The sequence below is a fragment of the Poromitra crassiceps genome (genome assembly GCF_964638095.1).
Source record: "Poromitra crassiceps genome assembly, chromosome: 1".
Taxonomy (NCBI): Eukaryota; Metazoa; Chordata; class Actinopteri; order Beryciformes; family Melamphaidae; genus Poromitra; species Poromitra crassiceps.
The window spans coordinates 27,566,098-27,593,234 of NC_139623.1; the positions used below are offsets into that span (position 1 = coordinate 27,566,098).

Below are 27,137 nucleotides of genomic sequence, written 5' to 3' on the forward strand. Positions count from 1 at the left end.
GGGCGTCCGTGTTCTAATTTGTCAGTTTAGGGGTCCTTGGCGTGACCAAAATCCTACACTACACTATTATAGTAAACTAGAAACAGAGCAAGCCACTCACACACAAACAGTGCTGTCGTTCACACTATGCCTTAGCAAATTCATGCACAAATGATTTTTTTTTAAGTGCCCCCAAAATGTTATCAATGTCCCCATTCTTTTAGACAGTGAGGGCAAAAGTTGCCGCCCAAATATTTGTTAAATTTCCTACACTAACTGTACCTCTTTGGTTTTCCCTCACATTATGCAGCTTGGCTGCTGCACAGCCTCGCCCGCGATATTAACTCCAGGACACTGGGCAAACTAATGATACTTTCTCTTACTGTAGATAATACAACTAAACTGTATTCCACTATATACTCCCTGTAGGCTATTCTTTATCTACATGGTTTACATTTATAGCTTTTGACATCTTTAATAATGTTGATGATTTCACTCTCTAACATCATTCTGTCTTGGATAGATAAGGACTGTTCATGTGCTGCTATAACCTGCAAAAATAAGATACTAAATGAAATTGCAACATAGCCTTATCATTTAATATTTTAGGTTCCACTGTTATACATTTATGGATTTGTTAAATTATCATGTGTAGTCACACCAAAGGGCAAATTGAGAGTTGTTGCACTTGTTAAGTAGTTCAGTATTGTAACAAAATGAATACCTTAATTTTGAGTGAAAGAAAAGAAGCTGGCAATTTCCCCACTCATTTATAGTAGTATACTTGTGTGATTTGGCATAGTAGTAAACATACCATTAGTATGTATTAGAATATATGGGTGCCCTGTGCATAGCCGTGCTACTCCAGGGTGCAGTTAGAGCAGGAACAGAACATCATTTAAGATCAAAGTAATTCAGCACACCCTAGGGGAATTAGTTTCATTCATATACATGAATTAAACTAAAAAGTCCATTTGAACACCTGGACTACTTTGATCTTGAATGCCATTAGTATGATCAATGTAGAATTCACAGTATCAATATGACTGTTAAATGCTTTCAATGAAACATTAGATAGCAGGAATCCAAACAATACAAAGAATGCACACAAAACAGACTTCTTAATGAAAATTTGACATTTTAATGGAAACTAAAATTGTGAACACTTGAGTTTTTTTTTATTGAATCTATTACATTGTTTGGAATTTGAGGGTTATCATGCTTTAAAAAATGAACATTGTAATGTGACACTTCTGTTAAATAAAAAAAATAAACAATCAGACTGCACACTTAAAAACTTAAATGTCAACTTGTAAGACATTTGAGAAAGAAATGCTATTGCCTCATATTTGGGGGCTAGAGTTGTAGACGTGATAAAGGAGGAGCAGACCGATAATGCATCAATAAGCACAATAGCCATTTGAGATGACGAGGAGAAACGGAACACAGATGACGAGGCACCACAGATCTGTTCTCTTCATGGCCGTTGGCGGTACAGAATCGTGTCAAGACACACCTTGCCCTTGTTTCTACCACGTGTAAACACTGTACTGTACCTCTCAGGTGCCACAGAGTGAGTTAAGAAATTAACATGTGTCACAAGAGGCGAGGAGAGTGGTAGGAGGGACCGTTTTAAAGTGGAGCACAGAGTCCAGCATTTCCCGTGACAGACGATTGATTACTGGATGAAGAAGCAGCACTTTCAGTTATTTGTTTTTATCTCGATATTGTCTTGCTTTTTGGATTCCTCCTCTCTCAGACCGTAACACACTCAAAAGTGACATTCAGCTGCTACAGTAGTGACTTCACTAGAAAAGATTCTCCATAGCCCAGCAAAGTTGTCAGGAAGCTGCTCATCACCGTCAATGTCCCCCATCGGTGCATTTTCCATACAGTAGCTGAATATCTGAGTCGTGTACCTTTGGCGAAAGCAGATTCAAAGTTGTCGGAACTGCATATTAATACCCTTAAACTCACTCGCCCTCACAACATATTAATACCCTTAAACTCACTCACCCTCACAACATTATCATATTAATACCCTTAAATTCACTCACCCTCACAACATTATCAAGAACACTAGAAAAAAATATATATTAAGAGGAACTCTTGATGCAGTGTATTTCAATGGTCATTACTCCATCACAACTATTTGAAGAAATGTGTTAAAGTAATTTGTATAAAATCTGCTGGAAAAAGAGTAACTTCAAATATATTAACATTGATGCTATAAGGGAAAATAGGTCTACTTCAACCTTAATCAACAACTAAATAGTCTAAAACTGATAAAAAATTAGATCATTTTCCTTTGAAGTAGTTTCATTCTAATTGTGCATCTATGGATAAATTAAGTGACAATTCAAAAATAAACTTGTTTTCTTTTAAACATACAATGTTAAAATATTAATTAATTGAATCAGTTCAGATTAATAATGTGCTACTTCAGACGTTAATGTGACAATGAACTGGCAAGGCTATACACCAGCAAGCAGTTGTCATCTGTCCCATTCAAACTGATTTTGGCTTTAGGTCACACAATTTTTAAGCCATGAAAATTTCAAAACCTAGAAAACACCAAAAATACTCTTTCAGCTACTTCCATGTCACTTAAAGAAGAAATTAGGATAGCTGTAAGAAAATGTGAACAGCATAGCAAATGTTACAACAAAAAATAAAATAAAAAAAATGGCACGGATATATGCTGGAAGCAGATTTTAAACAATCCAAATCGCTGTAAAAGTATATGTTTTCACACAGGCACCTGAACATTAAACAGGGATTTTGAAATATATGGGGAACTTGCATATAATAGGAAGAACTCACTATGCACACACCCACAAACAACAAGGCCCAGCGGCCAAACGACTCACTCACAACCTGGAAGCCAGCATCAGCATCAGCATCCTTGAGGTGATTGCACATCCTGAGGGGGTGAAAATATAGACTCCACATGTTCAGGCTTAACTTTCTCAACACAAAGCACACCGACACTCACTCCCCCCATCATTCTATTACCATACTCAGCTATTAAGAACCAGTTTTTGGTTTTGCAGGCTACAATGCTAAATAATAGTTCTATCTTCATAAATGCATATTCAATATAGCCTTTTTGCTGTATTAAGTGCTTTAAAATGACGAGCCTTGGGGCAGGAGGATGGTGATTCTCTGATTTCCCTGAATCCAGGACCATCCTCTTAAAAAAAGGAAATGTCAAAGGGTTAGGGTATTCACCATAAGACAAAAGTAACATCACATACATATTCTGACCAGTGTCCACCCTGTTTTACATTTAGAAGTCCATGAATGGATTCACCGTCCACTGACATTGAATGCTTTTAGACTGTTTTGAACATAATGATACTACATCATTTGGCATGTAAAGAATGGGATCCTTATGAAGTCACTTTGTCTAAGCAGTACGGGCAATCAGAAGAAAATGAAGTCATGAGTTCTGCCAAACTTCACTACGCCAGATTGACCTTCAATTCTCACTAGCAGTCAAAACATAAGTCTACATGCTAATGGGCAATATCCACTCAAATCTTCTTGCTTCAACGACCACCGCGTAAGACACAATTTTGTTCTTATTATCTGATAACACACTCATCCATCACACGCTGTACGACAGCAGCAATAACAAAGCATTTTAAATAGCAGAGAGCTAACTGGGTTTAGACAGATGGAAGTAAAACATCAGACAACTTGTACAAAACATGGTTGTAATTACGACTTCCAGTTCCCTCTCGTTAAGCACAAGCTGTGGCATTGCCTAATCAGAACACATTAGAAAAGAAAGCTCATACCCGGACTGTAGCACGAGCAAACCAATATAAACAGCACTGATGTTCAGACTGTAGCACGAACAAACCAATATAAACAGCACTGATGTTCAGACTGTAGCACGAGCAAACCAATATAAACAGCACTGATGTTCAGACTGTAGCACGAGCAAACCAATATAAACAAACAGCACTGATGTTCAGACTGTAGCACGAGCAAACCAATCTAAACAAACAGCACTGATGTTCAGACTGTAGCACGAGCAAACCAATCTAAACAAACAGCACTGATGTTCAGACTGTAGCACGAGCAAACCAATATAAACAAACAGCACTGATGTTCAGACTGTAGCACGAGCAAACCAATATAAACAAACAGCACTGATGTTCAGACTGTAGCACGAGCAAACCAATATAAACAGCACTGATGTTCAGACTGTAGCATGAGCAAACCAATATAAACAAACAGCACTGATGTTCAGACTGTAGCACGAGCAAACCAATATAAACAGCACTGATGTTCAGACTGTAGCACGAGCAAACCAATATAAACAAACAGCACTGATGTTCAGACTGTAGCACGAGTAAACCAATCTAAACAAACAGCACTGATGTTCAGACTGTAGCACGAGCAAACCAATCTAAACAAACAGCACTGATGTTCAGACTGTAGCATGAGCAAACCAATATAAACAGCACTGATGTTCAGACTGTAGCACGAGTAAACCAATATAAACAACCAGCACTGATGTTCAGACTGTAGCACGAGCAAACCAATCTAAACAAACAGCACTGATGTTCAGACTGTAGCATGAGCAAACCAATATAAACAGCACTGATGTTCAGACTGTAGCACAAGCAAACCAATATAAACAAACAGCACTAATGTTCAGACTGTAGCACGAGCAAACCAATTTAAACAGCACTGATGTTCAGGAATAATAAATGAAGAGGCGCTTCACTATGAACATGAGAGAAAACGAGCCATCAAAGATTGCGAGAAGATGACCGTCTATTACACAGGGAAAACAGCGCATGGAGCAATGTGCTTTTCTAAGGAGAAATCTAACGGAAAAACTCGAGCCCAAAATGATCGATGACAGCACCTTACATGCCATGACACAGTTTTCTTCAAAAGAAATAGTGTGGTGTTTTGTCACAGCATATGAACTCTATAATAAGACTCCAATTAAACAGTTTCCAATTTGGGCACATTACATGATGGAGGGGCCATTTGGCAAAAACAATATTTAACATAGTCATGGCTTTATCAACACTACCTGAGTTACACTTAATAATTCTGTATTTATCAACTTATTTTTCTGAAAAGTAACAGCCCAGAGCCATTCTTTCAAGGAGTATTTCGTGTCAGTACATATAGATCTCTCTAGTAATTAAAAGATAAAAGCAATTAGTTTACATAAAGTGCTATTAATCCACACATTAACCAAATCGTATCTTCTAGAGAAAAGAAACCTGGAGAATTCCTTCCTCAACTGAAAGCCAATCGTGATTTGGAGATGGTAATAGAAACGAGGCCATGGCTGGCCAGTTAGCATGTAGTATCAATGTGGGCTCCCTAGCCTTCATTAGGTGTTTCAACACAACCTCTTGTATGCAAGCATGACATCCCAAACATTTTGGACACAGAAAGAAGCTACGCGCTAAAGGCCACAACACTTTCCCCCATATAACCCATTCCACAAGCTGTATGGGGTCACACAGTGTTATTGCACACTGGTTTGCAAACTTAAAAATGTTATCCACAGTATAAACGTAAGAGTAGGAGTCGTCATCACATTTCAACACAGTATGACAAAGTGGCTAGTCAGGGACCCTGGGTTAGTATTGCAATTGTTTTGTTACCGTCATCTTTGTGTGGCAATGAACAGTGACTTCTGACTCTCCACCAGTAAACATGCAGGAAATACAATGCCATAGTAATCAAACAGAAAATTAAAGACCAACTGCTGAGTTAGCAAAAATAATAATAATCCAAGTTGAAAAATGCAACACGTAATCCCTTGAAAACAGGAAATTAACCATGATTCCATGGAGAGAAAATGCAGGCAAAATAATTTGTATGGACATCCTGAGTCTTGCTGCTTAACAAATAGCTCAAAACACAGAATACCACTTATTATAAGCAATATCTCCTGCTCCAGAATGTCACTCGCGCCTTATTCCTAAATCTGTATGATTCGTATAATATTAAAAAGTTAGATGAATCTGGATTTTAAGAATAGGCTGCACTGATCTCACATCAATAAACCGCATGAAATGTATTTAGAACTTTAGGAGCAAAAATGTTTTAGACTGATGAATACATAACCTGATTTTTAAATCTTTAGCACACCTATAATAAAAAGTGAGATGAAGGGGCGTGGCTTTCCTTCAAATTGGGCACTTCTGTATCTGTGCTCTGGGATCGTACTGCAGTGCAGATAACACTTATTCATGTAGGTCAGACAAAACGGCATAAAAAAAGAAAGCAAAAAAAGCAAAAAGAGCAGTTATTGAATTACTGGGCATTCTGATTTCCCCTATTATTTAAGACAAAGGTTCTCCCTCACTGGATAGGGCCTTACCCATCAGCTTTCACTTCAACAGAACTCCTACAAAACTCCATTTCACAACTTCCAAGGCATTCTTTTCAAGTTGTGTTCTCATTTCTTTCAAGATGAAGTCAAACTTGCACACTCGTGTATGAATAAATTCTAACATATCTACATTGAACTTAATTGAATGCAGAAGAAATCAAATGACAGATGGAGGCCTCCTACAGTTAGACTGATGGTTGCCGCAGTACAATGGACAACAGGAGAAAGGCTTGGGAGGTGCAGTGGATGACACCTTCCTTTGTTGAAGTCCAAACGTCATCTCTAAAGAGCTATGAGGCAGACCTCTAGCACAGCTCATTTTCCCACGTGTCCATCATATTGGAGAGGCACCGATCAACTCTTTAAATATCCCTCCCGAGTCTGTGTTTCTGAACTAAGTCCAGTCTGATACCTCCAAGAGTCTGTTATTCCGCTCTAGATTCCAAAGAAAATCTGTCCCGCTCAACACTCACAGTTGTCATTTGATCTATCCAACGGGATCAAGACTTCCAAGGTAGAAAACTGCAGCACCCAGGAGAGGAGTAGTTTTGTACTGTAGACGATCTACCTCACTGAGCAGATCCATCCTTGGTCTCATCATACACCACTACTCTTTTTGGATCTAGAGCAGGTGAGATGAGGTGAGAAGAGAAAGCACAGGATTAGATTATTTTCTCTATAGTGCCACAAATTTTACAACTTCAATTCCAAAGAACCAGATGCAACAATTGCACAAAGTAAAAAAACATATCCTGTAGATAATTAGGGCTGGGCAATATATCGATATCGTGATATGAAAGTAGATATCGTCTTCGATTTTGGATGTTGTAATATCTTGATAAGTGTTGTCTTTCCCTGGTTTTAAAGGCTGCATTACAGTAAAGTGAGGTCATTTTCTAAGCTTACCAGACTGTTGCACCTTTACCCACTTAGTCATTATATCCACATTACTGTTGATTATTTAACAAAACTCTCATTGTGTAAATATTTTGTGAAAGCACCAATAGGCAGGGAAGGAAACCCTGTCATATTTTGATCAGTCTTGTTTTAATAAAGTGCTTGTGTCATCTCACATGTGGCTTTGACTTGCAATTAAATATCTAGCCCACTTAGGAAATACTGAGATATACATTGTGTATCGCCGCCATTCAGTCTAAAAATAGATGATTTTTAGTCCATATAAGTTTAAGTTATCCTTTATTTATCCCCATGGGGAAAAACTCATCCTCTGCATTTGACCCATCCTCTAGTAGGAACCTTCCTAGAGCTAGGAGCGGTGGGCAGCCGCAGTGCAGCGCCCGGCGACCAGCTCCAGTTCTTTTGCCATTGCCTTCGTCAGGGGGGCACTGACAGGAGTCTTAAACCTAACATACATGTCTTTGATGGTGGTAGGAAACCGGAGCACCCAGAGAAAACCCACACGAACACGGGGAGAACATGCAAACTCCACACAGAAAGGACCTGGGACGGACCGGGGTTCGAACCCGGGACCTTCTTGCTGTGAGGCAACAGTGTTAACCACTGAGCCACCGTGCCTATAGGCTGAGCCCTATAGATCAGGGGTTCAGAAACGTTTCCGTCCAAGTACCACTACGTACCAAACCAAATTTCCCAGGGACCACTTCCACTGGGTATACCAACCCCCCCTAAAATATAATTGGCTGATTTAACCATGCAATAGCAGCAGAAGGGCTAAATGACAATATAAGGCTACTAGCTGGTTCAAAATGGACACACACACCTTTTGCCCCCTCGCCAAAATTTTGCCTAACTTTGTTATTTAGCCACCTTCCTAACAATCTAGCATGACATGGTTGATATAAATCGATTCCTTAGATCTTTTAGTTTCATATGATACCAGAAACTTCACTCTGGCTTTAAAACTGAGCCTGATGCAGCCTCTTAAAGTAAATGGTCAAAATTGTGATGTTTCCCAAATATCGCGATATTTCCTAAAATCGACCCAATCTGGCTACTCCTCAGGGTTAATGTGTCTGTAAAAACTGTTGTCTGTACTAAAAAATAATAAAATAAATAAATAAATGCAATTTTCTGGCGGGCCACCAAGCGGAGCCCCGCGGATCACAGTTTGGGAACCATTGCTATAGATAATGCAGAATGCATGCAAAATGTAAATTCTACTTCCACAAAATTGGCAACTGTATCTGCCTCAAAGCTCTGGATCACAGTATCTCAAATGATACCAGGCTGTTTGGTAGAATGAGTTTTCATGCTTTTAATCCAACTTCAGCAGCATCAATGTTGTTCAGGACTTTAGTTTGCTTACATTTCTGCTGTTTAATCAGAAAATAATGATGGCCTTCATTTTGTGAGAATTAGATGTCAGTCCAAACTGCAGCTACAGTACCTGTGCTGGGGAGGCATTCCAATAGGCATTTGTATGCATGCAGGGGCATCGGACAAGCCAAAAATCTGAGGGGGCGACTCTTGGTGGCGGCCGAAGGTCCACCGCTGATTTTTTTTCCCCCCCATTTGAAGACAGATTTAGAGGAATATCTCATTTTAAATTAGCATTAGGATTAGAGAGTTGTGATGTCATTATTCAGTTTTAACCATCAATAATGGTTTATTTTCTCATTAGAGTAAATACTGTATATTTATTTAGAGATTGTTGTCAATTATTTGTGCTGTTATGGTTATTAGCTTAATCACTCACTTCTACACTAGCTTCTACACTGCTCCCACTTTTCTTGAAAAATAGCAAAATCTTCCTTCACCCAAAAGGTTATTCACATAAAAAGACCATATCTCCACATACATATATATCCACAATCGGGTTGTTATGCAAGCAAAATTCAGAGGGGCTTGGGTCGCCTGTGATTTTTTTTAGCTGTTTTTCAAAAATGTTGGCCGTTTGAAGCCAGATTTAGAGAAATATCTCGATTATCTATCTACAGTATTATTATCTCTATTTTAAATTAACATTAGGATTAGACTGTTGTGATGTCATTCAGTTTTAACCATCAATTTGCTCCTTTTCTCATTAGGGTAAATACTGTATAATTTATTTAGAGATTTGTTTTGGTCAATTATTTCTGATGTTATGTTAATAGCTTAGGCACTCACTTCTACACTGCTACCACTTTTCTTGAAATATAGCTAAATCTTGCTTCACCCAAAATGTTATTTACATAAAAAGACTATCCACAATGCTAATTATTTTTAGAGAACTGCATCTTGACCTGGAGACATCGAATTCAGTGTTTTGCTAACTACAGTATAACCTGTGATCACCTTCACCTTCACCTATCCCATTAGTCTCGGTTTCCAGACGTTTGGTGAGCGGCGCCAACAGCGCCACCTAACCACCAAACGTCTGGGAATTTCACTGTCAAAATCTTTCTCTTCGAGCCCGGCGAGAACGGCCGGCAGCAGACACGCCTACATTTATTATTTAAGTTTATACCTGTTGTTTATTTTACAATAATTGTTCCTACCCGGAAGTGGTCCGCTTGCTACTGTGAACTTGTGTGAAGTCATCAGTAGGCTCTGTAACGTAAGCCTCGGGAGTGGGGCTTATCGCTGGGGGAAAGACCTCTAGCCGCCGGGGCCGGATGAAACACGTCCTATTAACAGGTTATGTTTGTTTCTAAGTGATTAATATGTTTCTCTGCAAACGCGGCAATGTTTTGCGAGACACCGGTTCTGCCCCCAGAAAGCAGGCCCGCCCACAACACTCAGGATTGGTTCTCCGATGCAAGGCTTCCAACAGCACCACCTGACGTTATGAAAATATTTAAATAGTAATATTCTCAGTCTTACAGTAGTGAAACGGATTATGACTGAGGGCTGAGTCTACTATCCCATAACCCCGGAGGGTCGTTGGGGCACCACAGACGATCTGTCGACAAGCTCTGTGATAGTAGTGATAGTAGTGGTAAAAGCTCTGTGATAGTAGTGGTAAAAGCTCTGTGATAGTAGTGATAGTAGTGGTAAAAGCTCTGTGATAGTAGTGGTAAAAGCTCTGTGATAGTAGTGATAGTAGTGGTAAAAGCTCTGTGATAGTAGTGGTAAAAGCTCTGTGATAGTAGTGATAGTAGTGGTAAAAGCTCTGTGATAGTAGTGATAGTAGTGGTAAAAGCTCTGTGATAGTAGTGGTAAAAGCTCTGTGATAGTAGTGATAGTAGTGGTAAAAGCTCTGTGATAGTAGTGGTAAAAGCTCTGTGATAGTAGTGGTAAAAGCTCTGTGATAGTAGTGGTAAAAGCTCTGTGATAGTAGTGGTAAAAGCTCTGTGATAGTAGTGGTAAAAGCTCTGTGATAGTAGTGGTAAAAGCTCTGTGATAGTAGTGATAGTAGTGGTAAAAGCTATGTGATAGTAGTGGTAAAAGCTCTGTGATAGTAGTGGTAAAAGCTCACTGCCATAACAGCTCTACATGACATGGAAACATGATTAAGGGATGGCTAACATTACAAGCTGCCTTGCACAAGTAGCCAACTAACTTGTTATGCAAACTATGCCTATAAATAACAGCATTTCATTATCATGTTTGAAAAGGGGATTGATTCTCTACTACTAATGACCGCCATGCCATGAATTTTGCAAAAAAAAAAAAAAAATTAAAATCTGAGGACCCCCGCAGTTTCTGTATGCATGCACCAATTTGTGAATTCAATGTGCAACTGTAATTATTCACTCCAACCAGTCTTACACTTACAGTACACTTTTCACAACCCAGTTTAAGTGAAACCACGCCCACGCCCGCATGATGCGACCGAGGTTTCTGCATGTCACTTCTGCTCGCTCGCATGGAAGCCGGCAAGCTTGGAAAAATACTTCGGAAAGATAAATGAAGATCGCTGCTTATGCAGCAGAGCACATATTTATTCACTTTATGCATAATATGACATTAATTATGTGGATATATATATCACTTAAAGAGTGTGGTGCAGGTAAAAAAAAAATTTATTTACAGGACTCAAGATTCTCATGAAAATACCCCCAAAAAACAAAAACAAAATTAAAACATGCCCCCAGGGCAGAAATATGGAGGAAAAAGGTGGCATTATAATGCACATGTTAAAAAAAAAGCCATCTGTGCAGATAACACCTGTGACGAGACTTGGGCTACTGTACTTACTGTAATAATAATAATAATAATAATAATAATAATATACAGTCAATCAGCAGAAAACTTTCCAAAACACCAGATGTACGATAATTATCGTATTTGTACGATAATTTGCCACCAAAACCAATAGCATTTTGACCCTCTGTCTGGTACGATAGTTTGACACTGCCCAGAATGTATTTCAGCATTGACGGGAGAAAAAGAAAACTCCGCTCCATTTCCCCCCCAAAGGCAACTTTTTACTTTCCTTTTAGTTTGTGCTCTATCTATGGTTAATATGGCACTTTATAGTTTCAGTAGTCAAACGTAACTAGTAGTAAAAACGTTTTTCTTTTTTTTCCCGATTTTTTTTTATCCCATTTTTATCCCCCTTAGTGCTAATTTACTTTTATTTATCCTGGTTGCTACTCCACCCTCTGCCGATCTGGGGAGAGCCGAAACTGGCTCCATGCTTCCTCCGAGACATGGGCAGTTAGCCAGCTGCTTCTTTTCACCTGACAGGGGAAGCTTCACTGGTAGGACATAGCACGTGGGAGGTTCACACTATTCCAACTGGTTCCCCTCCCTCCGAACAGGCGCCCTTAACGACCAGAGGAGGAACCACATTAGCAACCAGGATATTGCATGTTTTGGTGAGGGGTTCCTATATGAAGGAAGCCCCCGGGAGGCACGGGGAGAACATGCAAACTCCACACAGAAAGGCCCTTTTGACGACCCCACCCGGGCGGTGGGCACTCGAGGACATGCGGACGGGCACGCATTCCTTCATCGTTCACAGGTGAGAATCGAACCCAGGACCTTCGAGCTGTGAGGCGACAGCGCTTACCACTGCACCACCGTACCCCCAGTAAAAACTAGTTGACCCCCAATATGCAATCGGTTTTTCAAAATAACGCCCATTTGCAAAGATACATTTGGGACCGACCATCTCAGCTCGTGTAAGCCGGCTGCAGAATGGTCTGAGGCGGATAACTTTATCGTCAGAGACGGACGCAAGTGGCACTCACTGGAGCTCAAGAGGAGAGCAGTTTCAGCTACAGAGGGGAGGAGTTTTAGCTGCAGAGTGGAGGTGATGTACTGTAGTGAGCGGCCTCTCGACAGGCGGACAGACCGGGACAGACGGTCGGCGTACAGAGGTAATGTTCCCAGGGAACATTATTGTGTATTAAAATCGTCACAGGTGTTATTGCTAGATTTGAGGGGTTTTATGTGCGTGTGGCAGATGCTTCACAAAAACCAGTCTAGATGCAGCAATGTGTGGGGAAAAAACAAAAGAGAATCCTAATTGCTACATAAAAGTCCCACATATTAATGCAAAGTGGTGTCTAACCTGCATCATGCTCTTTAATGCATATAATATGACATTATTTAAGTAGTAAAACAGATGTTAAGTAACATTATTTTTTCTTGGCTTTTAAAAGTAATCATCTCTGATTCTAAAGTGTATTTCGGAGGGTAGGCTGGCTTGACCGTAGTCTGATGAACTGAAATGTGTAATGGATATTTGAAGTTACAATTGGCGTGAAGTTTTCTGAAGGTTTAATCCTGCGCGGTAGAGGGGTAAAGATTCGGTTAATAAAAAACTTTTTAGGTGAGCGTTTTGCTAGCTTGCTAAGCTAGCAGAGCGCCGCGACGTGACGCTTCTTCCGGTCGCGTCATACAGCCGTGGTTTCACCTAAACTGGGTTGCGAAAAGTATACACGATGATGGCCAGGCTATAATTTTGCTGTTACTGGTACTAAAATAAGTATGGGCATGTTTTCCCCTAGCTCATTTAAAAAGTGATAACAAATGTGGCAGCATGATGCCTCAGGTGGCAGCATGATGCCTCAGGTGGCATTGGTTACCATGGCAGTTAACAAGGCTTGTTAGGATAATAGGCTGCGCGGGTGGCAGTTATAACCGCGCTGACCGCGGATATCCCGCCCCGCAGTCTGACACATATGAATAACTTGAACTTCTGGCCTGCATTTGATTACATTGTTACCCCTCCAACCATCGTGAGTACCATTAAAGACGAGCTGAACCCAACGGAACCCAAGTGGCGCGAGTGTTGGAGACGTTTCAGACTGAAAACAAATCTTGTCTGAGATGACAGATGGTTGAGAGGCAGGGCATAGCGTGTCGATGATTTGATTTGACAATTCTGGGGGCTGGATTTGGCATTGGCCAATCTTGGCGTGTTCTGCCCCCAAATCGAGTGGGTTTCAGCGTGTTGTGGCGCTACGCGAGTGGGATCCACGGAGAACCTGGCAGCTAGCTGCTTCCGTGTGAACAGGAGCGGAGAATCCGAGGCATGAGTAGTACCTGCCCATCTGGAATCTCTTGAGGGGCCGGGATAAGACCCGCGTACGTTAACGTTATCCTGGAATGCGAGTTTAACGAGCCAGTTACATGTCTTTGCATTCTTAGACATTACTGTTTGCTTTATTTTGTATGTTATACAATTGGCCAAGATATTAGTTAGTTTATGGGCTAGAAATTCTGCCAGGTTACAGGCACTAGGCAGCTATTTTCTCCTTCATTTCGAGGAGAAAATTCTCCTGAAATGAAGATTGATTGACAGCTGAAACTCACCAGTAGCGAGCACACTGAAAATGGATGAAAAACTCACTGGGTGCAGGGCAAGCAAAGAGTTGAGTGAAGAGAGAAAAGCCAGCACTCCAAATGTCCTTTCACAGTTCCTCAAACAGGGCAGCAGCAATGAACGTTTCAGCCAAAGGCCTTCCTCAGCATTGTCGACAACGTTGAGGAAGGTCTTTGGCTGAAACGTTCATTGACAGCTGCCATGTCGTGATATGATTGGTTGAAATGGGGTAGAAATCTGATAGTACTATGTGATGTCAGCAAACTGTAGATTACTGTTGTGAATTAAATCTTGAAAAATGAACTTTTGATGTGAAAAAGTGTGAAAAACTAAAGAAATTAGATTTGTGATTTTTTTTGCATACATTATTAAATAGGTGCACTCAATACCCAGGTATTTGAACTAAAATAAAAAATAAAAACTGGTTCAGCTCGTCTTTTAACTTTTTTTAAAAATAAAAGTTCCGAATATTGAGACTAACAACTTTTGTTTACCTTGTTTTTGCAAGTTGAAAACGTATTCCATTTCTGTTGAAGGAAAATAAAAATGATATTAGTTCAGCACACAAAACAAGACTGGATGAAGTCTTGAGGAATATATTTTTTTTTAGCAAAATGCACTACGGAATCCTTCATCAAAATTATATCAATAAACACATTTAGACATTTTTCATTTATCGTTTCATTTATCGTAAGCATTTTTACAAATAAACTTGGAAAAACAGTTAATAGGTAAAGTTAATGTAAGTTACCTTTAGTGTGATAAATGACAGCAGCTTTTATATCAAACGTCCCCCAGCTACACCTCCTGCCAATGTCTTTAGAGTGGACCTGTTCTTTACATGAGCCGAACGACAAGGTGCTCAGCAGGCTGTGTCCAGGCTTAGCACCGCTGTCCTTACTGGGGGCTGACGCAGCCTCAGCTTTAGCGTTCTCCTGGCCAGAGGCAGCACAGTCTGGAGTCAGAGCCTCAGCTTTAGCTTTCTCCTGGCCAGAGGGATGCATCTTGGTGTCCTCCCCACTCATCACACAAGCAGAGGAACAGGCATTAGACACACTGCTAGGGGCACAAGTCCTTTTCTCCGGGTCTTGAGCTGATGTGGCTGGCTCTGGGATTGATGGCTGAGCGGCCTTGGCTGCGACGGCCTGACGCTCGCCTTGAGGTGCGACCACAGTAGTCTTGTCCTCCACAGTTATCTGCCCGCTTCCTCCTTCTGGCCCCAAGTTGGGCTCGTTGATGAAGGAAAGCCCCCACTGATTTTGGAAGATATCTCCCAAGGCTTTCTGATTTGTCTGAGCAGCCGGTGGGTCAAGTTGGCGAGCACTAGGGAGCACAGGTTGCATATTTAAAGGGTAAATTAAAAGAGTACACTTTCTAAGCTCATACGCTTCTGCATCAACGGGACTGGTTGTAGAGCTACAGTTACTTTCCAAAGAAGATGCTACATTGTCACCACTTGGGATAGACGGGGCTAGTGGAATACTACTAGCAGCAGGAGCAAAGAAGGTACCCACTGATGGGCAGCTGTTTCCATTTCCAGAAACAGGACCATTACTAAAGCTAGCTGAGGTGATGGTTTTCATAGCAGACATGGGGACCTGTGACAGTCTAACAGGAGGAGGCAGCGCTTCTCCCCCAGCTTGGGCTACTTTGTTTAGGTTCTCCTTTACTTTACTTGCATAACTGATCTTGGGCACAATTTTAGCACTGCTATTGTCCACAGGAAATACTGGTGGGGGCTTGAACAAAGTCCATGAGTCCTCTTTTGAAGGTGAGGAAAGCTTGGCTTTGTGCCTTTCCTCAAACTTTTTACCAAAGGTGCCTACTGTTTTGCCATCTGAGGTCTTCCTTTGAGATTCCCCCATTGAAGCCTCAGGGGCAACTGGCCGTCTACTAGCTGCTGACTGAGCCTCTACTTTATGGACAGCTCTGAAGCCATCGAGTCGTGAACTTACTCCCTTCTCAGTTGGCTCAAGATGAAAAGCCCCAGCCTCCTGTGTAGTGTTGCCCTGTTGCATGTCTTTCTCCTTTTCTCTCATCACATTGTCAGTGTTCTTGACAATGTTACATCTGGCCTTGCGTTTCTTTGGAGTAGTATATCCACCTTCTGAGCCGCTGCCATCATTGTCCTTGCAAGAATAGCCATTTGCAATGAAGCCACAGTTTACACCATTTTGAAGCAACACAGAGTCTTTCTTATCCAAAGGTTGACCCTCATGGTGATTCACATCCAGAGCCTTTTCCTTGTCATGTTTAAGGTCCATACTCTTCTTATGCTCCAAACTTTTGCTGCTCACCTTTGGAACGGTCGTGTACAGCTTTTGGGTTGACTTCTGCTTCACGCTTGCATTAGTGATGTGTCTGTTACCATTGCTGTTGGGGGGATGCGACATACCAACAGTATCAAATGGATGTGGAATCTTCTCCCCCTCCTCGTCACTGATGTTTACTTTTTTATTGCCTGAAAGGGGAAGCACAATCAGTTTATAGTGCATTGACAGAAAGAATAGCTCAACCACTGTATCCCCTACATTCGCTCATTCACCTCATAATATAAATGGCCCCAACTGCTAGGGGAAAACACTGGAACAACAAAATCCCATAACAATTCAATACAAATAGAAAGGTTTAATTTAAAACAGTAGGCCTATATATTTGCAATTGTTTTCATTATTCACTGCCTTGCATCTAAAGCACCCTCACTATAGACAATGGCCATACGTCAAAGATAAGTGCATAACAAAGCATTTAGGGATATGTGTCAAAGGAGTTGTGTTTAGTATTCATGGTTGGCAAGGATGAACAATTCAGTCAGTTCATGAAACCCAAAGGAATGGCAAAGTCCCTGCATCTAGTCTCATATGGCTCTAAAACTTCAAACCCAGCTTATAATCAACTATATTTCTAGGGACAAGTAAAGCTGTTACACTATCAGAAGCACACAGTTTAGAGGGTAGTATGCGTCCCTGACATGACCCCCCCCCCCCCCCCCCCCGCACCGTCTTGCAGATAATATGGCATCTGATATATCCAGATCTACTGACATATGAATTATCCACATTTTAATGAAACCATTGGCATTAAAAAAGTATCTCAGTTATCCACATTGAAAATAATTTCTTTGCAAACTGCAAATATGCATGACCAGCCTCGTTTGCAAATATGCATTACCAGCCTCATAATTTAATCTTTTTTTATTTTGTTGGCAGTTAATAGAAATCTACTGATCTCATGATGTGATATAAGCAGTTTTTCTTACATGCTTTAAACAATTTCCATCTCAAACAGCAAGACAAATTAAAAACGGATAAAAATCTGGGTATACAGCAGGGAAAAGAATCTGCTCTGCACACAGTTCTTGTAGGTGGACTGAAAAGTGTAACCTTTGTATGATTTAATTGTATCCTAAGTGTCAGTATGACAAAATTGATCTCTGTGACCACATCCTCACGTTGGGCTATCTGATCGCCATCTGTTTTTAAAGTGTAACTTACCCCCAAAACACTTTTTTTCAGCTTTTAACCAATATACATATGGCTTTTGGGGTGGTATGTGAAGGATTCTGGTCAAAATCTCCACATTTGAGACCAATCTGTTACAATTTTACAAACCCCTATCATTTCAGCAGCATAAGTTCTAGGGGTGGGGGAAAAAATCGATACACCATAGTATCGCGATATTTTGCCTGACGATATTGTATTGATATTGGACACACACACAATTTTCTTTCTTTTTTTTTTTTTTGCAGGCCATGCCACGCCATGCCACCGGGCTGCTATAAACTTTCGTTCCAAGGCCAGCAGTAAACAAACGGTAGCATATTTTCATTTTGTTTTAACAGTAACAGTTTTGTCATAACAGTAATTTACAAATTCCCCAGTTACTGAATGGGCTGCACAAGATGTTTTGTGCAAGTGAAGTGAAGTTGCATTGTTCAAAAACTACCTAAGTACAGTAGTCCACACACACATCCAGTTAAGGTGGACTGTAAGTAGACTGTAACAAACAGTTCAGTTTGTCAGGTGCATGCAACTATGACATGTAGGGCTGGTACGGATCACGGATAATCCGTGACCCGTACGGATCAGCCCCCACGGTTCGGAACGCGGTTCGGAACGTCAATGGTCCGCGGACCCCCCCCCCTTTCATTTAACGTTAGTGTATGAGAACGCCTGCAGCACAGCCAGACACAGACAGGCATAATCATGGCAAGCACAAGTGAGCTTCCTCATCCCTTGTCGCCGCTCTAAAGTCTATCTGAAGGCTGTGGCTAGTGGCTACTAAAGACAGCGTTGACAACAAACTTATTTCAACACCTCTGAAAAAGCACAGGAATGCGATCAGCGTGTTGCACAAGATAACGAGAGCCACAACACACACACACGCGCGCGCACACACACTTTTCACGAACACATCATCACCGGATGGTGAAATGTTGCCTTAGGACACATAACAACAAAACAACACGTGGGGCCACTGAGTAGCTTAACGTAGCATCAACGTTATATTTCCAGACTCACATGGTCTGGTCTGTACCCGTGTCAAGTGACTGCAGGTTGTTAGCAAGCAACAGCCACGAAGTTAGGCATAGCAGTGCCACCTAAAACAGGAAGTTGGGTTGTTCTGCCTTCAGAGTAAAAGCATACATTGTGTCACTTATGAGAAAAAAATATTTTTTGAGCTGTGCAGGGCAACAAATGGTTAGAGAAGTATAATAGTATTAAAAAAATCAAATCCAAAATCTAATTTTGAGAGAAAAAAATCTGATATATATATTTTTTTGCTGATCCGAAAAATCCGTGATCCGTGGCTCAAAATCCATCACGCGATCCGATCCGTGGGTTTTCTGATCCGTGCCAGCCCTAATGACATGACTTTATGAAAGTTGTTGGTCTGTCTACTTGACAATGTTGCTGCAATAAAATGGTTGAAGTCAGATGTACAGACTGGAAAATTGTTCTTATATAAACCAGATGTTGACAAAGTTTTCCTTTGGGGACATCATTTGCAGTTAAAAAATTAAGAAATCGCAATATAGCAATATTCAATATATCGCAATATCGGCGATATCGCAATACTATCGTATCGTGACTCAAGTATCGTTTTAGTATCGTATCGTGGGCATCTGGTGATTCCCACCCCTAATAAGTTCCCTCTATGGGTTCAAACCTGCATTTTTGTGTGCCCTCAAATGAATGGGAGATTTGGTACATCGTGACGTCACGGTGGTATTTGCGCATGCCCCACTCATGTGGGGGGGGGGTAAATCCCATGTGATTATTACTGTAGTTCACTCGGCGCGAGCCCTTTAAGAGCAATGCATCCATGGGTAATTGCCTACTGTGGCTAATATTAGCCGCTAGTTAGTTATGTTACATGGCAGTAAAATGCCACTGAATGACCAAATTGATATAACCTTTAAAGCAGCTACGAGCAAGATTTGATTGTTATTAAACAGTCTAAATTGAATATCGATGCCTCACATCTTACCTCTAATAGTAGACAAGACCAACGCCGAGTAGTCTCGCTTGAACCCCGAGTGAATCGGCCAGTGTTGTCTTGATGATTAGTCTGTCTGTCTGTTAGAATATAACGAGAGATGTTCGCAAGAGTAGCAAGCCCCTGGATGTAGCGACTAGCGAGCATGGCGTTCTCCTTGTTTATGGTCTGTTGCTAGGCAGAGCGAAACAGTTGAAGGCAGGCAGCTGCCGTAAACCGTTTCGTTTCACTTCCTGGTCTATCCGGCATGCCGGAAGACAGACAGACTCTACAATCATCAAGAGAGCAATCTCCGATTCACACGGCTTTGGTCTCAGCTACTATTATAGGTAAGATGTGATGCATCAATATTACATTTAGACTGTTTAATAACAATCGAAAATCTTGCTCGCAGCTGCTTTAACCATTTCGAGTAACACTGTTTCCATACGGATCACCAGCGTTAGTTTGTTGTTTATAACGTGGCTGTATTTATCATTCTCTATCTCTGATACACTGAAAATACTGGGAGGCGGGCGATAGCGTCTCTGTCGATGATTTGATTTGACAGTTCTGGGCACTGGCGTTGGCCAATCCTGGCGTGTTCCAAGATTCAAGATTCAAGATTTTTATTGTCACTCCATGGTACACGTATCACGTGTGAAATTCTTGTGCTGTGGACTCCGTTTACAACATAGTACAAATATAGTCTCCACCCCCAAATCGATTGTGTTCTGGCGCAAAGCGAGTGGGTTTCAGGACGAAACAGTCTCAAGCCACTTACATTATCTTTAGAGCAGTGCAGTAAATACAATATTCCTGGAATGCGAGTTTAACTAAACAGTTACATGTCCTCTGCATTCTACAACAAATAAAGACATTACTATTTGTTTTATTTTGTATCTTACATACTTATAGGCCGTTATGATCGTTTATTCTGCCAGGGTACAGAAGGGAGTATAGGCGGCCATCTTGCCTGCAGTTTTCAAATCAAGTAGAACACCGTTTTGCAAGAAATCTTGGGGGTCAGTCCCCCTTTAAAAGGAGAATTTCGGTTTTTTTAACCTGCAGCCCTCTCCTCACATTAATTATGATCTTAAGACTCACCCAGTGATCTCCGCAGCGTTTTTGTCCGTCCTAGGCGTTGTTGTGATCGAAATAGTGTGCAAGTCAGTGCTAGAATGTAGCTCCGTGGGGGCCAAGTGGCAGCGTGTTTTCCTCCATGTAAATAAGACAGTTTTATTCCCGTTTTCGACGCATATCGTCATAAACTGTTCCCTAAGGAACGATCAGACTGCAATTGTCCCCGGGCGCCGAGCAGTAGTTGTTACAGGCCTGTCGGATCAGTGAGACTTTCCTGAGGAGAGCTGACCCGACAGGCAAAAATGGGCTGCCTGCAACCACCAGTGAAAAGAGCCCGGGGAAGAATTGCAGTCTGATCGTTCCTTAGGGAACAGTTTATGACGACATGCGTCGAAAACGGGAATAAAACTGTCTATTTACATGGAGGAAAACACGCTGCCACTTGGCCCCCACGGAGCTACATCCTAGGACTGACTTGCACACTATTTCGATCACAACAACGCCTAGGATGGACAAAAATGCTGCGGAGATCACTGGGTGAGTCGTCAGATCATAATTAATGTGAGGAGAGGGGTGCAGGTTAAAAAAAAACGAAATTCTCCTTTAAGTGTGTCATCAAATCACTTGCATCTATGAACTGTGTAGCCTACTGGATTATGTGGTTTTAGGCTGTTTAAAATTTAGGTTTAAAATCTGATCTGACATCCAAGATGCATGTTAATGCCAGGTGTACCAGCAGAGATCATAGGGACATTTTTGAAATAAATATGGACTGGCATGGAGTCTCTGTGCACCATAAATAGGTACTGTATATGCGTTGCACAAGGGGCATGGGAACTGCTGTGTCAACGTAGACTCCATTCAGTGGTGCTGTCGCTCATGTCAGATATGGCATAGCAGTAGCACACATTACGCTTATTGGTGCAGGCTTGCTAGATTATGCTTGCAATGCACAGGGGGCAGTTTCTCGCTTATTGTTGACTACCAACTGTTACCTAGCTATCGCCGAATTGATGGCCATCCTAACACCAATGTCTGTTCAGCTGTGGCATGGCCATATCGCTTCAACTAGGCTGCTGCGTGGCTTCACGTTGACTGGACAACATGCAACAGGCCTGAGAGAGACGGCTAGCATGTGCTAATGTCAACTAACCAGCCGCTAAGCGTCAAGTTTGAAACCACCACCACCAGTGGGTTGTGCTAGCTACAGGATGTAGCTAATAAACTTAGATGAACACAAAAAGAAGAAAACTACATATCATTACCGAGATAAATTAAAATACAGTATTGTGGTGGTCAAGATGTGCTAGCTGGCCAGGTAACTTTAGCCTTACAGCTCCCAGTGATGTTCTAACATGGCCGACAGGAAATGGCAGCTCAGAACATTCCAGTGGAGCCGGTGTAGGTTTCCTAAACTGGACAGACATTCTGAAATGAATAAAGCGAAGCTATAACGACGCAACGGCGGTTCAACATGCACATATAAGGGCTATGATGAACGGCGACCTAACAAGATGTTCGCAGAGGATCCCATTGCATTAGCAAAAGGAAAATGGGTGGTGAAGCCGGCGCACAAGGTCAATCCCCGATATGTCAAAGCACCACCAGCGGCAACTGTCACGCAACGTCAGCTAACTATGCTAACGTCATGGCTGCTTTCTCGTCCCATATACAGGCCTCTATCTGCCTCATCAGCTACTAACCAGTTGCGGCATTTCTTACATTGTTTTGGCCAATGTAATGACAATTTTAACTAAGAGCTAGCTAAGCCCTAAATAACGCTGGAGTTAACGTTAGTTAGCGTTAGCTAATGCTAGTCGGCTCGTTGACATTAGCTGACTAAAGCTAGCCCAGCGTTAGCTAACTTTTCCGGATGGCCCAACCTGTTTTCTTCGTCTGCGTTTCCTGATGCTGGTGCTGGAAGTGGCTCTGATCATGTTTTAGACAAGTTGTATGTTGAATAGGATTTCTCTCCTCTCCGTGCTGGTAATAATGCCTCTCTTGTGCCCGATCTTTGGGCTGTTCCTCCATCGAAGTGTAGAATGTCCGACTTGTTCAACCAGTACGTTAGCTAGGTAAGTACAGAATAGTCCAATCACTGCCAGTGTAAAACGGAAGCTATTTGAAGCCTCTGTAAACGTCAGCAGTAAACGTCTAAAAATGATACTATTTTGGGTGGTCACCACCGCTCTCGAATCCCATGTCTAGTATTTAGGCAGAGTTATGCTGGGGATAGTCCACACGACTTTTCTTCAAATCCTGACAGACGGTGAAAATAGAGATCACTTCACACTAAATAACCGATGACCAGTACTGTTTAAAAAAAAAAAAAAAAAAAAAAAAAAAAAGCTTGTCACGCAGGCGGAAAGGTTTGCAGACTAGACGATAGCGGGGTGGGGTTCATATGAACTGTAATCATATGACCGGAGCGCTGCCACGTCTCCATGCTGTACAGGGGACACACTTTGGTACGGGGTCCGGGGAGGATATGCCGCCCTCTCAGTATTGGAAAATCGATCTCTTGCAAATTCAATATAAAATAAATTGTTTTAATAATGCGTTGATTTGGAAGTATTTATCCAGACACCGGAAAAATAAATAAATATGGCCATTTCTCCCCTGCATCCTGGATGCCAAAAGTTTGCACCAATTGAAATCTTTCAGCATTTATGTATGCACTCAAGAATTTGTCATGCGATGGCTTCTACCACCAGGAATAACTTCTATTCTATTCTATTCAACTAAACTAAAATAACTTGGAGAACTTGGAGAGACGTGTTGCTCAGTGGAGAGGTAGGCTATATTCCATCATTGTGCAAAAAAATAAAAAATGAATTCATTCGGGACGCGCGAGGTCTTAGGTCTTGTCTATTTTAAAGCATGGTTGAGGCTGGACTGGTCCACCTACTATAGGCTCGATCAGTACTAGTAAATACTTCAACTAGTTTCCCATGGTCAGTGAATGCTATACAATATGACCAGATATACGAGGGATCATCAGCCGAGCAGCATTTTGGTAAACAAACCGCGTCACTGGGTGGCAACGGCAATGGAACCCTATGAAGTGGCGCGAGGCATGAGTGTCATGCTCTAGCTGGCTTGACTCTGTTTACATTTAAAAAACTGCGACAGTTCACACAACTTTAACACGACATGCATATATTATACATCAAACTCTTGAGCAAATTCTGCTCTCACTCAGAATGTCAAAATATAAGTGATGTGATGTATAGTTTTTGAGATATTAACGTTTTTGTTTGGCACAACTCATACTATTAACTGCCGCGGGGTTCCGCATTTCTGGGTGTCAAGTGACGTCACGCTGATTTAGACAATCTGTAGACAACACTGCTCATTTCACTGGGGTGCAGAATTTGAATCAAACGCCTTCACCTGTTGAACAGACCTTTTGTCATGTCAGGAGACCAAAAAAACAGTGGTAACTTGCTGTCACTACCTTAGTTGCTACTAAATTTTAATTGGTTATAGAGCTGCGGACCACATTGTCAATGAGTCTATGACTTTCATGTGTCATCCTTGATCATTTTAGATGCATTGGTGCTTTGCTTTTTAGATTGATCAAAAATAATTAAACTTACTGTATTGTTTATTGTTTATTGTGGATCCCCATGTCTACACCAAGGTGAGACTACTCTTCCTGGCGTCCAAACACATAACATAAAAACATAATACAATAACATTGTCGACAAGTTGATAATTATAACAAACAAAGACAAAAATAGAGTGAATCAGCTCACTCTATTACATATCATATATTTCATATTTCAATCATGAGAGACCAGAGGGTAGAGTTTTAACAAGCAAGCTTTATTCAAGTATGGCAGAGCGATAAGATCTATGGCATGGGACGGTATGGCAACTAATTCTGATGGCATGGCAGCATGGCGACTAGTTCTTTGGCGTAATGACTCCACGCTAAGATGCCTCTCTTCTTGCGGTGAGAGAGGGCATCTGCTCGGACTAGAATAGAGAATCCCCCCCCTGTAGGGGATTCTTCAGGAGTCAAGACATTGGTGATGGCCTGGGGAGGTGGGTGGGTCGAAACGCAGCTTTCAGAGAATGGGATGCGATCAGCTCGGGTACGGCGACCAGAAGATCAGGGAAAGAGAACGATGACCCACGGAGCATGGCTATAAATACTGCTACGTCATAGCCTCGGCACTGACGACATTATCGGCGTCATATAGGCAAGTGCGTCACGCGGACGTTACGCTGGGATTACACTTGTGCTCGTCACACTAGGATTACATGAGGTGAGGTGAGGTCACTAGGATTGCGCGTGGTGCGAGGCAGCGTGTCTGGTCTTCATCTTGAAACTAGGTCGAGACCACCATTTCAATCATGAGAGACCAGAGGGTAGAGTTTTAACAAGCAAGCTTTATTCAAGTATGGCAGAGCGATAAGATCTATGGCATGGGACGGTATGGCAACTAATTCTGATGGCATGGCAGCATGGTGACTAGTTCTTTGGCGTAATGACTCCGCGCTAAGATGCCTCTCTTCTTGGGGTGAGAGAGGGCATCTGCTCGGACTAGAATAGAGAATCCCCCAAAAGAAAGAAAACCCAAACTGCCAACCGGTCTGCTTGCCTCAGCGCTACAGCGGGCGCTGGGCGGAATGCGACGCTTGTCGCCGACCGGTTGGCTTGGCGGCCGCGACTTACGAAACCCCCCGGGCGTGGCCGCAGCGCTGCAGCAGGCACTGGGTGATCGACCAATCCGGCGAGCTTCGGCGCGCTGACTTAGGAAAACCGCCGACCGGGCGCAGCTGCGCCCGGTCGCGGTTTTGCTTGGTTTACTTGGTTCACGGCGGCTTACGAAAATCACCGCCCGGGCGTGGCCGCAGTGCTACGGCGGACGCTGGGTGATCGACCAATCCGGCATAGATCGGCGCGCTGACTCAGCATTAGGAAAACCTCACAGCGGCTTACGAAATCACCGACCGGGCGTGGCCACAGCGCTACAGCGAGCGCTGGGTGATCAACCAATCCGGCATAATTTGGCGCGCTGATTTAGTGTTAAGAAAGAAAACCCCCCTTTTAGCCAAAACCCCCCTAGCATTGAGAAAGACAACCCCGGCTTTCAGCCCTTTGCATAAAACTGCCAACCGGTCTGCTTGCCTCAGCGATACAGCGGGCGCTGGTCAGAAGGCGACGCTTGTCGCCGACCGGTTGGCTCGGCAGCACGGCGACTTACGAAAACCACCGACCGGGCGTGGTCGCATCCAGCGACCAATCCGGCATAATTCGGGCGCGCTGACTCAGCATTGAGATTTGAGAAACCCCGCAGCGGCTTATGAAAATCACCGTCCGGGCGTGGTCGCAGCGATACAGCGGGCGCTGGGTGACCGACCAATCCGGCATAATTCGGCGCGCTGAATTGGCATTTAAGCCAGACGACCCCCCTTTTTGCTTTAAGAACGAAAACCCCCCCTTTGCCTAATCCCCCCCCAAAACTTTGACTACGGGCTGTTCAACACCCGAACACTTTGAGTAGTCTACCGTACTTACAGGCTGTTCAACACCAAACACTTACAGGCTGCTCGACACCTAGAACACTTTGAGTAGTCTACTGGGGTCTGAATTAGTGATTTGACTACGGGCTGTTCAACACCCGAACACTTTGAGTAGTCTACCGTACTTACAGGCTGTTCAACACCAAACACTTGCAGGCTGCTCGACACCTAGAACACTTCGAGTAGTCTACTGGGGTCTGAATTAGTGATTTGACTACGGGCTGTTCAACACCCGAACACTTTGAGTAGTCTACCGTACTTACAGGCTGTTCAACACCAAACACTTACAGGCTGCTCGACACCTAGAACACTTCGAGTAGTCTACTGGGGTCTGAATTAGTGATTTGACTACGGGCTGTTCAACACCCGAACACTTTGAGTAGTCTACTGTACTTACAGGCTGTTCAACACCAAACACTTACAGGCTGCTCGACACCTAGAACACTTCGAGTAGTCTACTGGGTCTGAATTAGTGATTTGACTACGGGCTGTTCAACACCCGAACACTTTGAGTAGTCTACCGTACTTACAGGCTGTTCAACACCAAACACTTACAGGCTGCTCGACACCTAGAACACTTCGAGTAGTCTACTGGGGTCTGAATTAGTGATTTGACTACGGGCTGTTCAACACCCGAACACTTTGAGTAGACTACCGTACTTACAGGCTGTTCAACACCAAACACTTACAGGCTGCTCGACACCTAGAACACTTTGAGTAGTCTACTGGGGTCTGAATTAGTGATTTGACTACGGGCTGTTCAACACCCGAACACTTTGAGTAGTCTACCGTACTTACAGGCTGTTCAACACCAAACACTTACAGGCTGCTCGACACCTAGAACACTTCGAGTAATAATAATAATAATAATACCTTTATTTATATAGCGCTTTTCAAAACAAGTTACAAAGCACTTTACATACAGATTAAAAAAGGCAGAAGGCAGACAGTACATAAAAATTGCATACAATTAAAGACACTAGGTAGACATTAAATATACCATGT

General features: G+C 42.3%; 1 protein-coding gene across 1 annotated transcript; it reads right to left on the reverse strand.

Moving 5' to 3' along the window:
- Positions 1-1,130: 1,130 nt before the first annotated feature.
- Positions 1,131-22,637, reverse strand: nufip2 (nuclear FMR1 interacting protein 2). Its single transcript, XM_083646163.1, has 4 exons — positions 22,481-22,637; positions 14,788-16,497; positions 14,531-14,563; positions 1,131-6,980 (listed from the first exon to the last, which is right to left on the reverse strand). The coding sequence occupies exons 1-4, from the start codon at positions 22,626-22,628 to the stop codon at positions 6,928-6,930; spliced, it is 1,944 nt and encodes a 647-aa protein (XP_083502289.1). The 5' UTR covers positions 22,629-22,637; the 3' UTR covers positions 1,131-6,927.
- Positions 22,638-27,137: the final 4,500 nt, after the last annotated feature.